Raw genomic sequence first — 16,812 nt, 5'->3', positions numbered from 1 at the left:
GGGGGAGATTTTAATATCATTCGTAGACAGGATGAAAAAAATAACGATAACTTCGATACACGATGGTCATCAATGTTTAATATGGTTATTGAGAGTCTAAATCTAAGGGAGATTCATCTCTCTGGTAGACAATACACTTGGGCAAATTCTTTACCAATACCAACATATGAAAAGTTGGATCGGGTTCTTACTAGTGTTGAGTGGGAACAAAAATACCCATTAGTCACGGTACAAGCATTACAGAGGGCAATCTCAGATCACACTCCTCTTTTAGTTGACTCAGGGGAGGCCAAACATAGGGGCAACAAGAATGTATTCTCTTTTGAACTAAGCTGGTTTGAAAGAGAAGGGTTCATGGACCTAATTACAAGGGAATGGGGTACATACTTAGGTGGATCTACCAATGTCGAAATTTGGCAAAACAAGATCAGAAATTTGCGCCGAGTTCTTAGAGGATGGGCGAAAAATCAAAGTGGTATTTATAAGAAAGAAAAAAAAAGACTAACGAAGCTAATTGATGAACTTGACATCAAAGCTGAGTCAGCGCAACTAAATTCTATTGATACGAATATCAAAACAGATGCTGAGATTAGATTGCAAAAATTATTGAGAGAAGAGGAGATGAAATGGGCACTAAGAGCTAAGGTGATGAATGTGGTTCATGGGGATGATAATACTAAGTTCTTTCACATGATTGCGAATGGCAAACATCGAAAGAAGATTATTACTCAGTTAGAGCAAGAGGAGGGAACTATAATAGGACATGAAAATCTAAAGGTATATATTTCAGAATATTATAGGAGTCTCTTTGGTGCACCAGAGGAGAATATGATCTATCTGGATGAAACCAATGTTCAGGATATTCCTCAACTAAATGAGCAGGAGAATGAGGCTCTATCTGCTAGATTCACAGAGCAAGAGGTATATGAGGCTATAGTACAAATGAAACACAATAAAGCACCAGGACCAGATGGGTTTCCTGCAGAATTTTACAAAAAGTGTTGGCATATTATTAAGGGGGATCTAATGGCTATGTTTCATGACTTATTTAATGGTCGGTTACAACTGTTTCACCTTAACTTTGGAACAATAACGTTGTTGCCAAAAAAGGTGGATGCCATGCGTATCCAACAATTTAGACCTATCTGTTTACTAAATGTTAGTTTCAAGATTTTTACTAAGACAGACACTAATAGATTAACAAAGATAGCCGATTCGGTTGTCCAACCAACACAGTCAGCGTTCATGCCTGGGCGACACATTTTGGAGGGTGTTGTTGTTTTGCACGAAACGCTTCATGAAATCCACACAAAGAAACTAGACGGAGTTATATTTAAAGTGGATTTTGAAAAGGCTTATGATAAAGTTAAGTGGTCTTTTCTTCAACAAGCCTTACGAATGAAAGGGTTTAATGAAAAGTGGAGACAGCAGGTTGACACTTTTATTCAGAAAGGGAGTGTCGGAGTTAAAGTTAATGATGACATTGCCAATTTTTTTCAAACACATAAGGGGCTAAGACAGGGGGATTCAATGTCCCCAATACTCTTTAATATAGTAGCAGACATGTTGACAATACTTATTGAAAGAGCCAAGGAGAAAGGACAAGTAGGTGGTCTCATTCCACATTTGGTAGACGGAGGTGTGTCCATTTTACAATATGCGGATGATACAATCATTTTTTTGGAACATGACATGGAGAAAGCGAGGAATATGAAATTAATTTTATGTCTTTTTGAACAACTATCGGGGTTGAAAATTAATTTTAACAAAATCGAACTATTATGTTTTGGGAAGGCAAGAGAAGAGCAACACGCTTATCGACAGCTATTTGGTTGTGAGATGGGTTCTCTACCTTTTAGCTATCTTGGGATACCTATTCACCACAGACGGTTAACAATTAAAGAATGGAAATGTATTGAAGAAAGGTTTGAAAAGAAACTAAGTTGCTGGAAGGGCAAGCTTATGTCATATGGAGGAAGATTGGTATTAATAAATTCTGTTTTAACAAGTCTACCAATGTTTCTCCTGTCTTTTTTCGAGATACCTGTAGGGGTACGGAAAAGACTGGATTTTTATAGATCTCGTTTTTTTTGGCAAAATGATGAGAATAAGAAAAAATATAGATTAGCACGCTGGGATATGATTTGTAGACCCAAGGACCAGGGGGGTTTGGGCATTGAAAATTTAGAAGTAAAGAACAAATGTTTGCTCAGCAAATGGTTATATAGAATTTCCACAGAGACAGAGGGTATGTGGATTCAAATTTTGAGAAATAAGTATCTTACATCAAAAACTCTAGCTCAAGCTACAATTAGACACAATGACTCACCTTTCTGGAAAGGGTTGATGAGGATAAAGATTAATTTTTTCAAGAGGGCGAAATTTATTTTAGGGGATGGTACCTCAACAAGATTTTGGGAAGATACTTGGCTTGGGGATTCTCCACTTGCTTTACAATATCCCATGCTCTACAACATTACGCAACGTAAGCAAGACTATGTGTCCACGGTCTTACAATCGATACCTATAAACATGCACTTCAGGCGAGCTCTAGTAGGCGCACGTTGGGAGGCATGGATGCATCTCGTAAGAAGACTTATGCAGGTACAACTATCTGATCGGTCGGACAGTGTTAGATGGACTTTAACTGTCAATGGGGTATTTTCAGTTAAATCCATGTACACAGATTTGGTGAATTCCGGACCCTTAGCTAGACCGTTGCATATCTGGGATATTAAAGTGCCGTTAAAGATAAAAGTTTTTATGTGGTTCTTACACAAAGGTGTGGTATTAACCAAAGATAATTTAATTAGGCGCAGTTGGAGAGGTAGATCTAATTGTTGCTATTGTGATCAAAATGAAACTATCAGACACCTGTTTTTGGATTGTCCCCTCGCAAAATTACTTTGGCGCACTATCCACATAGCATTTAACGTGATCCCACCTACATGCATCAATTCAATGTTTACAACGTGGCTCAATGGAGTGGACGTTCAACTGTCTAGACTTATTAGGATTGGGATATGTGCTCTTTTGTGGGCTATATGGAATACCAGAAACGACATAATATTTAATGGTCAGAAATTTACCAATTTTTTGCAGGTCATTTTCAGAGCAACGTCTTGGATCCGTACGTGGTCATCACTCAGTCTTGTGGACAACAGGGAGCTTATGGGTATTGGGTGCAGCCGGTGGGAGACGGCCGCACGGGTTATCTTCAACCGGTTTGGATGGCGTGTTAGTAATAGACTAGGTGTATAGGCATCGTAGTCTGCTATTAGTTACGCCGGAGGAGTGTATTTCTTAAGAGTTTGTTTAGCATTTCATCTTCAGCCTTCAGGCTTGTCTCGAACTATTTTGTTACTTTGGATATTTAATAATATGGCTGCATGCATCAATTGATGCAGAGGCCGGGGGCTCGTTCCTCCTTTTCAAAAAAAAATCAGCACTTGACATGAAGCAATAACTGAATTCACAAGCACTAGTAAAAAACAGACTTTTTGTTCGCAACATTAGTTCCGGTTGGGTTTCGGACCATTAGTCCCAATTCCAACGGTTAAGAGCGGTCGGGGGCACGGCCATGATTAGTCCCGGTTCATGAAACACCTCTAGTCCCGGTTGATGATACCAACCGGGACTAAAAGGGTTATGGCAGGGTCGCGTCAGGTTGGGGCCCCTGCGAGCCCCTTTAGTCCCGATTGGTACCGTCAACCGGGACTAGAGATTGACGTTTAATCTTGGTTTGTATTACGTATCGGGACTAAAGATATCCCAATATATAGATGCTTCTTTCAGCCTGAGCCCAAGCTCTTCTTTTCTCTCCTCTCTGTTTCCTTCCCCTAGCTCGAGGTGATCATCCATTTCTGCCAAGATTTGTTCAAGATTGGAGGCAACCCATATATCCATGGGTTCTAAAAGGTTAGCAACTTCATCCTTTCATCTCTCATTGCTAGTTAGCTCATTTCATGCAAAGTATAGTGATTTGTGGGTTTTAGTTTGAGAATAATTGTTATGTGAGAGTTTATTTGATTTATATGCAATTTGAGCTCAAATTAACCTTTTAGTTTGCATATGTGTAGGTGTGGTTTACTTAGTGCCTTCCCGTCCCCGTCCTCCTCCTCACCATCGTCGATCGCTCCGCGCTGTCCCGTTGCCGGCACCACCTTGGTGAGCCTGTTGTTCTTAAAAAAATCATTTAGATAGTTGCTTGTATATTTTTCTTACTTCTATGATTGTTTGTTATATATAGTGCCATGGTTTTGATATTCGTCCCCGTGGGTTCTCGTCCGGTTTATGATTCAGATGTGGTATATTATCTTTTATATATAACTATTTTGTTTCATTTCATGTTTATGATAATTATGTCCATCAAAGTGTACAATATGTAGTAGCGTAAAATATGTTTGAAATGAAAGAGAATTGAATGAAAAACACAAACTGAAAAGAAAAAAATAAACCATAAGCCCTAAAACCCTAAACCCCACCAAGAAAAAACACAAACTCTTTAGTCCCAGTTGATGACATCAACCGGGACTAAAGGTCCTCCGCCCCCGCCGCACGCTCACTGCCACGTGGAGGGACTTTAATCCCGGAATGTGGCCCACCGGTACTAAAGGGTCGAACCTTTAGTCCCCATCCTTTAGTTTCGGTTGGCGAACCGGGAATAAAGCTCGTTCCTAAGCGGGACTAAAGGCTCGTTCTCCATTAATGAAGATTGATTGATATGAGCGAGTCACCATAAATAACTAAGAAATCTGTAGAGTTTTAAAAATAGCAAACTAACCAAACTATGGTTGATGCTGCTGCAACATTACAAGATAATCGGTTCACCTGCTTACGCATGCCAACAAAACGGGAAAGTATCATGCATCAAAATCCAACAAGACGATGAGAAAATAGAAGCACAATAACAACTACTGAATACCAAGAGAATTGATCACAAGACCCATGTCACCTCCAACTTCCAAGTGGTTAATGTGGTCATCTTTCCCGCTGATGAATGAGGCAACATGCCCTTAACCATATTCAACCCTACGTCGTCAGTTATCCGCATCCGAGCATCTCACATTTCCTCCCTTTTTGCAAACATAGATTGTCAATGTGTCGCTTCATTTGGGATCACCTTTTCTGCAAAGATAGCTTTGTGCGTGTGATTCCAAAAAGGATATGACATGCTAATATGCAAAATCCCAAGTTAGTATGCATAACTAGTTGCAACCTTCGAGTGTTACAATGCACTCAAAGTTGACATGCTAAAATTTTGACTTCAGATTTGAACCGAAACCACATAAGAAAGGACATATAAATATAATTGTACCTTTTGGAATGTATAAACTCATGTATGGAATCAAAGGACATAAACTTTCAGTCTTCATTATCGTCTTCCACCTTAGTGACTTGAGATTAATCTCATAGACGCCAAAGTCTATGGTCACAAAAATGATATCAGTGCCCTCCACGAATCCAATTAGTTTAAGTCTTCTATTAGGATTTCGAACGGGAAGAAGGTTATTGAGATCGATGATTATTCGTTGAATCCATGATGCTACTCCGTTTTGACGCATTTGTCTTGACCATAGGTAGAGGGTTAACCTATCCACATGTGCAAGGTCCAAGTTGTTGTCCTTCATGGCCATGAGTCTAGTGGCATCGGCAAAGACATCCTCCACCGGCAGCCCATCAATCAGTGATAAGCAATTAGAGCTCAAGTCATACTTCAAAACTCCTATGCAAACACCAGCATAATATAAATCATGAAGCAGAGCGAGTCTTTTATGAGGACTGGGGGGATCAAATTGATCCATGCATGCCCCAGATGGAACATGAAGACCAGAGGAATTGCTTCACCGCTTGCTCCATGGTTCAAAGAATGGCTTGCTCTGAAAATTAGAGCACGGATTGCTCGAATTGCACGTCTATGGCAAGGACACACCCGCGTATAAAATAGAAGCATCCTCCTCCTCGCCCACTCCCAGATACAAGCAGACAAAGGCCATCTAGACGGGCCCTTATGACACGGGCGGTGGTCACATCCGGTCATAGCACAAAACACCGCGGCACCACGATTGTCGGCCTTCATGTATCTTTTATGTGTGTGCAACTCCGTCAAGCAGGTCATCATCGGATTTCGAATGATGAACTTCATGGATCTCCGATCCTTTTCCCCAAAGAGAACATGACCATGTTGGCAATTCCATGCATTGTAGTCCGACTCGATCCAGTCGTCCTTGGATATGCATGAGCCGAATTTTAGGGTGGGGACGTAGTGTGAAACTGGTTCTTCCTCCCCCTTATAGTCGGAGGCATCGATCCAATTGCAAAATAAGCCCAACATAGGGGGAGCTCCATGGAACTCGCGGCAGCGGCTCTGGAAGTTAGGGCCGGTGAGGAAACCGCACCAGAGCTTACTCGCGAGTGAGGCGCGCATGAGGAATGAAGGCTCATCTGACGGGAAACGGAAGAAGATCTCCTCGAGATGCTGCTAACAGCGGCATGGTTGTTGGCATGGAGGCGAGGGTTTCGGGTGGGAAAAGTTGGATGACGGAGATGTATGAGTTTGTGCAACAAATGGGGTTAGAGTGGAAGCGAGAAGGGGTTGGTCTCGCAGTTGGCTTGTAGTTGAGCTGTCTTTTAAAGAGTGTTTAGTTTATACAACCAAATAAAGAAAACAATAAGTCCATATCAAATAGGACATATGTCCAAATTGAAAACGAAAAGGCTCTTTATATAAAGAAAAAAGCTACCCAAATCCTCGAGCCATCTCGAAGCCCCTAATACATAGCCTCTTTCTCTCTCTCCACCGCCTTCGACTCTATCATTGGATCTCCTGAACAAAAATAGTTATGAGTTTTGATTCGGGACCCCCCACCCATCCAGAAAAATTTACAGTTTTCAATGCATATTAAAGGTGGAGATTAGAAGTTTAAAAAAAAGAGGATCACAACCTTCAGCCTCTGGATCAATCAATGCATGCAGCCATAAAAGACGGAGATTAGAAGATACACTTTCAATCAAAATTATTTGATTGTTTTGATCTCTTGTCTCATGCATTGGGAAATTAAGGATTACAATTAGTTGACGCTGAATGTACGAAAATACTTTTTTCAAGTAACATTACGATTCGTGCAAAGAATTTAGGGGGTGTGCTGAAGCAAAACCCAAATAGTTATTATTAGAATCCACAATAATATGTATGATTTATGGGTAATTTTGCCAAGCACATGCTACACAACATCAAAATGTATTAGAACAATACTCCTAATGCTTACATATTAGTCATACAAATCAACAACGAAATATATCATGTCCACCTACCTAATGGATGGGACTATATTTTGCTATTTCAATACTTTATACACCTCTCATTTTCTTGTAACCAATACATGTGCTGAATAAGCTAGACTAATTATTTATTGCAGTTGAATCTCATTCGGAAAAAAATGTAACCGAACATAATCATTATATATGGCAGAATATAACAACACGTACAATATTCAAGTAGAAGTCATAAAACAGACACCATACAACCAAAATAAATGCTACTCCCTCCATTTCATAATATAAGTCTTTTTAGAGATTTCACTAGAGAACTACATACAGATGTATATAGACATACTTTAGAGTGTAGATTCACTCATTTTGCTCCGTATGTAATTCACTAGTGAAATCGCTTAAAAGACTTATATTTAGGAACGGAGGGAGTACAGAAGGATGGATGAGGCTAGGCCGGCAGTGACGGTCGTGCCGGACTGGGATGTTGCGGATGAAGTAGTTGCATGCGAGCGTCACAAGGTTGGAGCCGGACTTTTACACCTTGGCGCCCTTGTCCGGCCTGGCGCATGCTTTGTACCCCGCTGAGCTCATTGTCACCATGTCGTGCGCCATTACGTTGTACTTAACACTGCAGACTGCACTGAAATTTATATACATCAAAACTTCACATCCATTCATCTAGAATAAAATAATCGATCACTAATTTTGTTTAATTACAAGTATTTAAAAACAGAGAAAGTAGGTAGTACTTAGGAGGGGTCGTACCTAGAACGTCACCGGCCTAGAAGAGCTGATCGATGGAGGCTTGGCCGCGTGCCTCCGGCACCCGTGGATGGATGCATTCTAATATTAGGCCTCAGTATGATGCCCCTGTCTCCGTCTGAGCCTCCTCACCTGAATGCATTACTCAAAGAGCCGTGAGGCGAGTTTACAATGTACTAGAGCCGCGAGAGGAGAGGTATTGGCGTCATGACATGGCTCCTACCTTCTGTTTGGAGCACCTAAATCTAGCAGTCCAAAGGGTGAAGTCGTTTACAATATTTTGGACGGTTACATGTATAGGGTGACGGCGACGTATGCCGCGGAAGGACATGTCGTTTCTAGAGTCCCAAATCTTTCAAAGGATGGTGAGGGCAACCGAAGGCCAAGTCTCGTCGTCCTGTCCAAGTGGCGTGTCAATGTCCCATATATCGGCGATGGAGGATGGAACATTGAGCTGCAGAGCCAGCCATACGGATACAGAGTCGGGGCAGAGGAGCAAGATGTGGGCGGCCTCTTCGAAGGGTGCGGAGAAACGCGCACATATGGTGTCGGAGACGATGGTCTTGCGAAAAAGGTTGGCCTTGGAATTGAGTTGGTCTTGGAATAGGAGCCAGCCAAAAACCTGAACCTTGATTGAGACGCGGAAGGCCCATATGAGAGCAACGCTGGTGTCGTTGTCTGGCGAGCCGATGAGAAGGTTGTAAGCGTTCTTAGTGGAGAACGGGAGACCATGGATGAGGTACCTTTCATCGACGGCGTCATTAGGTTGGAAATCCTGCAACACGGACAAAACAGCAGCAAGTTCTACAGTGGCAACATTAGTAAGACGATTCCGCAGGTTAGCTGGCAAACCATTCTGCATAATGAGCAAAACCAAGGCCGTGGGGCTTGTAGTATGCGAGAAAAGGTGAGGAAAGGCTATGTAAAGTGGTTGGTGGTGGATCCAAGTGTCAAGCGAGAAAAAGGTCCCCTGGCCATTATTAGTGAAAACGAAGGAGATTTTTTTGGAGAGCAGGGAGTTGGTGGTTTACAACCTTCCAGATGAAGGAGGGTTTGTAAGTGGTATCAGCTATGGGTTGGAGTATCTGTAGTTGTACCATTGAGCCCAAGGCAACTCTGGCTGTTGGAGCAGTTTAAAAGCAAATTTTATTAACAAACTATTTTTTTGAACATGCAGGTTTTTAATGCCTAGACCACCATAATTTTTTGGTTTGCAAATATTTTTCCAAACGACAAGATACTTAGCCCCAGTACAGTTTTTATCAGCCGTCCAGAAGAAGACCCTACGAATAACATCGAGCTCTTTCAAAAAAATAAATTGGATAGCTGAAAAGAGACAGAAAAAAAACAGGCAGAGAGTCAAGGACCGCTGAGATCAGTGTGAGTCGGGCCCCACGTGAGAGCAGGCCGGCAGCCCAGCCCGAGAGGAATTTGTGGAAGGTCTCAATGATAGGGTTAAAAACCAAGGAAGGGAGCTTAGTGTGTGAAAGGGGCAGTCCTAAGTACGTTTGAGGGAAGGAGGAGACATGGTAACCGAGTACAGAGGCAATATCGTTGGCGACATTCTGGGCGGAGTGGAGAGGGATGAAAGTTGTTTTGTCAAACTTAAGGGCTAGACCGATGGCTAGGGTGAAGTCATCCAAGATTTTTTTAAGGTATCGACCCCTCATAGGATGCATGAGCAATGATGTGCGTGCTGCGCGTTAACATCAGGAATTAGTTAACTACGAAGAAGTTCCGGAGGAAAACTAAGTAAAAATAATATAATCGGACTGCACGCACACCATACATATGTATCAAAAAAGGGGTGTGCTACGGGTCCGCCGAACGATCCGCCGTCTCGAAAGCCATATGATCAAGGTTGCTCTGCGTATGATCCCTCTTTGCAGCAAGAGTATTGCATCATTTGCATCGTATCTTTTCAATACCGTATCATTTGCATCGTTGCCACGAACGCTTTAATTTTCTTTTACGAAACTACACTCGCTGCCACTCGTAGGCAGCCGCAACGTTGTTAAAATCCATTTAAAACCGTAAGGAATTTCAACAAATGAAAGTTGCGCCTATTCCACAGATTTCTAACACCGTATAACACGTCACGTTCCGACAAACGGTTAAAAAACTGCAGCGAAAACCGTACCCAAAAATCGATTTTTTAAAACAGAATTTTGCATTTCGATAAATTTAAAACTGCTCTTAAACCGCAAGGAATTAGAGAGTGCAATCTACATGAAACATTTACGCCTCGACGATATCTTTCCAACGCCTTATGGTTTGCTTCATTCCGGGGATTGGTTTAGAAAAAATCACGAAAATACGCTCGCTGCCACTCGTCAAACGCCCACTGTTTTCGAAACTGCTCTAAAACCGTGAGGAATTCTGAAAAATGTTCAACATGTTGAAGCTGCGCATTTTCCCTAGCTATCCAATGGTATATTATATGCCTCGTTTCGACAAACGGTCCAGAAATTAGAGCAAAAATAGTAAAGAAAAAATGCATGCAGTTTTTTCTGCTAACATTACAGTGCTTGTTCGATAGGGACGCAGTGCACTCACATTAACCTTGTAGTTCTGAACTGATGTCAGAATAGTTATTTTGCATCCAATGTCAGAATAGTTATTTTGCATCCAATGTCAGAGTGTGTGTGTGTGTGGAAACAACTTTATTATTTTCCCACGCCACTGATTTGGTGTCATGTTATGCTCCAAATTCTAATATAAAGAGGAAGACCAACTTCTGACAAGCGAGCTGAGCGAGGCCCGTCGTCAGTAGGCTTGGGCCGAAGCGGATAAGTCACCGCACGGGATAAGTCGATCAGTTGTAAATCCCCGGCGTTTGTAACCTCTCCCGATCATAGTGAAGTTTGGCTGGCTGGCACCCATGGTTTTTTCTCCTTCGTGTTGGAGGGGTTTTCCATGTTAAAATCTTGTGTCCATTTGCTTGGTTCCGTTCTTCATCGTATCGATTGTGTGTCATATCTCTAACATTTAGAAAGAACAAAAATGCATGCAACATGAACAAAAACCGAGGATGGAAAAGTGTGCATTTTAGATCGGGCTCCGGTGGAAGAAAACACAGTGGTTTCTCCTTTCACATCTTTCTTTTTATATGTTTTGTTCCGTATTTCATTGGTTCAGACTTTTGAAAAACTAGTTGATGTATGGATTCAATATGGTATAAAGACCAAGAGGTCTTGCGGTCAGGAAATATGGCCGCACTATTAAAGAAAAGGAAAATTTTAACATGCTCCCTCTTATCCTCTCTTTTTTACGTGTGAGGTAAGAAGGTAAAAGTTAACCAGACAACTAATTAATGAGATCAATGACTCGGATTTGTTATATACTGTTACCTCTTATGTGAAAAGAGGGAGTGAGAGGGAGCATGTTAAAACTACTCCCTCCGTCCGGTGAAAAGTGTACATATAGACATTTTAGGACAAATTATGAAGTGGAGTAAAAAATGCATTGAAAAGGTGCAACACACCATCTCTCTCCTCTTTAATTACCTAACCCCCAATGAGCTAAGTGTGTGTAGAAATTAAGAAGACTATGTGTAGAATGTTATTGGTCTTGATTATCGTGTGATGAGAAAGAAGCATTTTTTGTATACTTTAAAGTGCATTGAAAAGATAAAAGTACATTCTTTTATGGACAAATTTTATACACTCTTCATCGTACGGAGGGAGTACTCGAAAAGGCAAATATTTGACACCAACATATACATCATGAAATATATGGCTGGGGGCTTCGTTCCTCCTTTTCCAAAAAAATACATCATGAAATATATACTTGATGGACTTTGTCAAGCATAAAAAAGTTGAATTTAAAGGAAATCCTAATGAGACATATATTTAGGGAAAATCATATAAAAAATTAGAAGGAGTATAAATAAAAGATGAATGTGACAGATTGGAAGATTATTCAATAATAGCCAATTTATTGATAAAGAGAACAGTATATTTCCTTTTCTTGGGAAAAGACATATATAGTAGTTGATTTCAGTATATCAGTGTATGAATCTGTAGGAATAATTGAATTAAATTACAGATAGTACATACCCGTTACATATATATGGGAGCGCAGGTGCAATTAAAAAGTTGTGTAGAAAAATAATATCAAGCAGTACATGGTTTCATTTCATAGCACGGCTTTCCTCTCGCTGTCCAGGCCATTGCTAGTAATAGTACTGTAGCAATTACTATGCAGACGTGTGTGCCCAAGGAAGCCAAATTGACAGAAGCATCAAAATACTCACGTGAAACAGTACCCGTGAAAGACTGCCTTATGTTTTTCTGCGACAGAAGCCTCCATGAGAGCCCAAACACAATAGCTGCTGCAGCGAATAGTAGGAAACAGCCGGTCAACTTGCTGGGCGAAGTGTTGCGGATGACTGTTATTGACACAGCCAAGAACCCGGTGAAGGTGACCTTTGTCAGTTCCAGCGAAGCCGGCACGGACATTTGGACAGCTGCGGGGTGTATGATGTGCACCCGGTAGACAAGTTCGAGGATGATTACCAACGGCGGTAACAAGAGCAGCAGGGCTGGAACCCTCATGAGCTTAAACATGATAACCATCAACAGTGTGAAAATACCACCGGCCATGAAGCTGTCTAGCGTCACAGTTAAACGCACAATATGTCCTGCTGTGAAATCAATAGGGGGAGTCATCTCGAGATACATCATGCACACGCCAGTAGCGCAAAGTATGAAGCTTGCAATCGCCACGGGCCCGCCCTTTTCAAACATCGGATCGTCATGACCTTCCAGTGCCAAACCTTCCAGGCCCAGAAAGAGAACTCCGGTGACACCCGTCAAGAACTCATGTGACTCATTGAGTATCTTGTCATGTTGACACTCTACAAAATTTCCTCGATGGTAGTACAAGACCGCACGAAGCAGGACGAGGAATCCAAATACGACGCCCAAGATAATTAAAGTGATTTCGGGGACAACGAGCTGGGCAATGAAACAGGTGAGGATGAGGAGGGAACAAGAGGAAAGGGTTGCCAGGATCGCGGTTACCAGGACGGGCCTGATGGATGGCCCGGAGAACCAGCAGATGATGAAGGGGCAGATACCGAGTATCAAAGTGATAGCTGCCATGGTGAGCATGGCGGAGAAAGCGTGGTGTCCATACACTTTTAGGTCAACCTTGTCGATTGCAATTACGACAAGCATTGGGCATACCGTAACCACCATTCCTTCCGCAAAGCAACCAAAACGCTTCTTCAGTTCATCGGCCTGAATAAAATAAAAGTAAAATCAGAGTTTTTTTTTTGCGGGAAAAAAAGAAATATCAGAATATGGCGTCACAGTTTTAATGGAAAGTCGTCCTTTAGATTTTTCTTAAAAGAATGACCAATCATTGTGCAATTATGTATGATTAAGGACTTAATTATAACTTTCACTTGACAGAGAAATTACCATTTAACTTTCACTTGACAGAGAAATTATGTATGATTAAGGACTTAAATATATATATATAGATAGATAGAGCTTACCATCTCAACAAAAACTGTGGATTGATCAGAGATCATAACTAGGTGAAGTTTGTGTCCCCAGACAGCTTGGTAAAGTTCCTGTACAAAGAACAAACATATTATTATTATTATTATTATTATTATTATTATTATTATTATTATTATTATTATTATTGTTATTATTATTATTATTATTATTTTTACGAAGAGAAGAACAAACATCTTATGATGGTTGATGTTCCAAAAATCCATTCATCGATCATCGTAAACATGAAAATCAGAAAGAAAACAAAACTAAAGGACAAACATGAAGACGTAACCAGGATAAATGTATGAAGTTCTTTCTTTCTTATAACGAAAATAAACGGAGCTTACCCGTCCGTTGCCTTCAGTGAAGACGACAGAACGTAAGGAGCTATATGAACCTGCCCGGCGTGTGGGTTGCAGCCTTGAACACAGGGGCATTCTTAAACGAAATGCTTAAGCAAATCACGCGGAAACAACACTGCGAGTAAGCAGCTGCGAAGCTTCCACTGGGGTCCATGCATGTAATGATTAGCAACAAAGTTGTCATGCATGTAGAGCGTACCGAGACAACCTAGGAGTCGTTGGCGGAGAAGAGTCACCAAAATCTGATCTCACCAGGGATATTATATCCTCCTTTTTCAGAAAGAATAACCAGATTTGTCAATTCATTTTGCTTAGGATCAAAGCTTTACGCGGGTATGCAACAAATATGTAAATATCAATGGTAGGTGATGTATGGGTCGATCCGGAACCGTTGATGCGACTTCATCTATTTCATAGTCTTCAACAGATTCTCCGCTTGTGGGAACGTGTGAGTGCTTGCCCCCGGACTGTAAACAGTGTTCTGAGTTCTGACTGCATGATAGTTTTCTTAATCTTCCAGAGATAATAACGACACAAGTACATTCTTTTAGGACCTGACTGCATGATAGTTTTCTTAATATATATGTGAGTTTAGCCGTGTTTACGTGGATCAGCCCCTTGAATCAATGAAGAGTCGACGAGACAAAAAATAAGATTTCACTTGACCGTCCTCCAGCATGTATAGAGACGTACCAACTACACATTCTTAACCACTCTTTGGAAAGGATGCAAAACGACAGGAAAAAGAGACATAGCAAGCGCCAAGCAATCTAATCAACGAAGGAAATAGTAGTATTTGTTGCAAGTTGCAGTCCTGATCTTAAATAATTTATCCTCACTATTTTGTTATCTTAGCATGTACACATGCCATGTCATTAAAAGCCTACGGGGAACTTTTGGATCCTGGGCGTATATACACCTTATATGCAAAAAATTGTAGCAATTCAACAAAAAGTCCAAAAACTCTGAAAATATTTTTGAAACAAACTTGACCTTCCATTATATTTGTAAGAAAAGTTCCACACAAAAAAACATTGCACTTTGACTTCTTTTCAAAAAAGACAAAAATTTGGTAAAAATAGTGTGAATGGTCACCTATAATAGCAAATAAGTTTTGTCTTTTTTGTGTAGAAATCAATGTTTAGTTTTTTCCTTGAAAATTTATATACTAGTGCAAAACAAAGTCAAGTTTCATCTAAAAATGCTTTAAAACTATTTTGACTTTTTAATTAGTTATTATAAAAAATTCCTCATATAGGGTGCATATACAACTAGGAACCAAAGTGTATCTCCCTACCATAATAGGTATAAGAAATGTTTTTCCATTATTAGTTGAACCCATGCACACATTCTATATCTCAACACACATGCCACCTCATTAGAGGTCCATCTTATTTCATCTTATTCTGACATGCATGGAAAAAGATTTCCATCTTATTCTGACATTTCTATTCAAAATATTTTTTGATTTGCAATAATTAAATACAACATATAATATTTATTTTCAGATTTAGTTCATATGTTACGAGTTTAGGTTTGTATGTTTATTACGATGAAATCACTAAAATACAATGCAATTGATTCCCGCAGCAACAAGCAGGGTGTCCTCTAGTTGAAAATGAAGCGTATAACAAATTTGCTTGTTCCCTTTGGACCTCAGCTCGGGCATGTCACTCCTTATTAAAAATGGAATTTATAATAAAGAGGTTCTTTTGCTCTCGTTCCAAGAACAAAAGTTTCAACATTTGGAGAACTATGTACCATGGCATGCAGCTGGCCTCACGCCTTGTAATGTTTCCCACTGTATTTCCACCGCTTGCCATGGGTAGGTCTGACTGATTCTTGAGGCCTCTAGCAATGCATTGGAACTTACATGAAGTGCTAAGTGCATTCAAGACCTGAGCAACTAATCTCCACAATGCATTGGTCCTTATATCTTTTGTAGCTAAGCTTCTCTCACTGAACCCACTAGTGGAAAACGGGCCTTTGGCCGGGACCCTTTAGTCCTGGCCTGCCTCTTGGCCGGGACTAAAGGTCCGGCCACGTCGCCTCAATTCTCAATGCCTCCCTCGAGGCTTTAGTCCCGGCCCGTAAGGAGCCTTTAGTCCCGGTTCGTGTCCCAAACCGGGACTAAAGGGCTACGCGGTGGGCAGCCCGCATGTGCGCCACCTTTAGTCCCGGTTTGTGTCTCAAACCGGGACTAAAGTCCTCTGCCTATATATAGCACAGCCCCCCTCTCCCCTCTTCCTTGCATTTTTCTTGGATGGAGGATTGTGGGTGTGTGATAGCTCTCCACTTTTTTTGATGCACTAGAGGTGTTTGTTGAAATGTGTGTTAGAGCGATGCCGCTTCAGTTCACCGAACACAACTACGATATGAGATGCCTGAGCCACGCTTAAACCTCTTCCTCTTTATTTCTACTTATTCTAAAAGGTTAGCAACTATATTTCCTCGTTTAGACCGTGCGGTACTAATTTTTAGGATCATGATTGTATTTGATATATTGTCGTATAACGCAGATGAGCCATCCATGGATGTACGGTGATCGACGCACAGCCGCTTACAGAGAAGGCGTGCATTCTTTTCGAGATGCAGCCGATGCGAACAAGCATGGTGGTGGCTATATGTTTTGTCCATGTGTTGAATGTCGGAATGAGAAGGATTACACTTCCTCAAGAGTCATTCAGAGCCACCTGCTTCGGTCCGGTTTTATGTCGGGCTATAATGTTTGGACCAAGCACGGAGAAAGAGGGGTTATTATGGAAGACGACGATGAAGAAGAAGAGAACGATGATGACAACTACCGATCTATGTTCCCTAAGTATGTTGATACCGCAATGGAAGACAATGAAGAAGAAGATCAGGATGAAGACCGGGAACCAGATGAGCCCGCTGATGATCTTGGT

The 16,812-nt window shown here is 41.1% G+C and overlaps 1 protein-coding gene across 1 annotated transcript; it reads right to left on the bottom strand.

Moving 5' to 3' along the window:
- Window positions 1-12,044: 12,044 nt before the first annotated feature.
- On the bottom strand, window positions 12,045-14,045 carry LOC123399452. The gene is made up of 3 exons (XM_045093863.1): window positions 13,892-14,045; window positions 13,538-13,615; window positions 12,045-13,277 (listed from the first exon to the last, which is right to left on the bottom strand). The coding sequence occupies exons 1-3, from the start codon at window positions 13,979-13,981 to the stop codon at window positions 12,150-12,152; spliced, it is 1,296 nt and encodes a 431-aa protein (XP_044949798.1). The 5' UTR covers window positions 13,982-14,045; the 3' UTR covers window positions 12,045-12,149.
- Window positions 14,046-16,812: the final 2,767 nt, after the last annotated feature.

This window comes from Hordeum vulgare, chromosome 5H, assembly GCF_904849725.1.
Source record: "Hordeum vulgare subsp. vulgare chromosome 5H, MorexV3_pseudomolecules_assembly, whole genome shotgun sequence".
Taxonomy (NCBI): Eukaryota; Viridiplantae; Streptophyta; class Magnoliopsida; order Poales; family Poaceae; genus Hordeum; species Hordeum vulgare.
The sequence above is the reverse complement of the archived record's forward strand: the minus strand, read 5'-3'. Positions and strand labels throughout refer to the sequence as shown.

Bases quoted from the DNA above. Each gene is read 5' to 3' on its own strand.
- LOC123399452 (XM_045093863.1), bottom strand. From the start codon at position 13,981: ATGCCCCTGTGTTCAAGGCTGCAACCCACACGCCGGGCAGGTTCATAT. The intron at 13,616-13,891 runs GTAAGCTCCGTT...TTCTTTGTACAG, and splicing joins TCACTGAAGGCAACGGACGG to GAACTTTACCAAGCTGTCTG. The intron at 13,278-13,537 runs GTAAGCTCTATC...TATTTTATTCAG, and splicing joins CCACAGTTTTTGTTGAGATG to GCCGATGAACTGAAGAAGCG.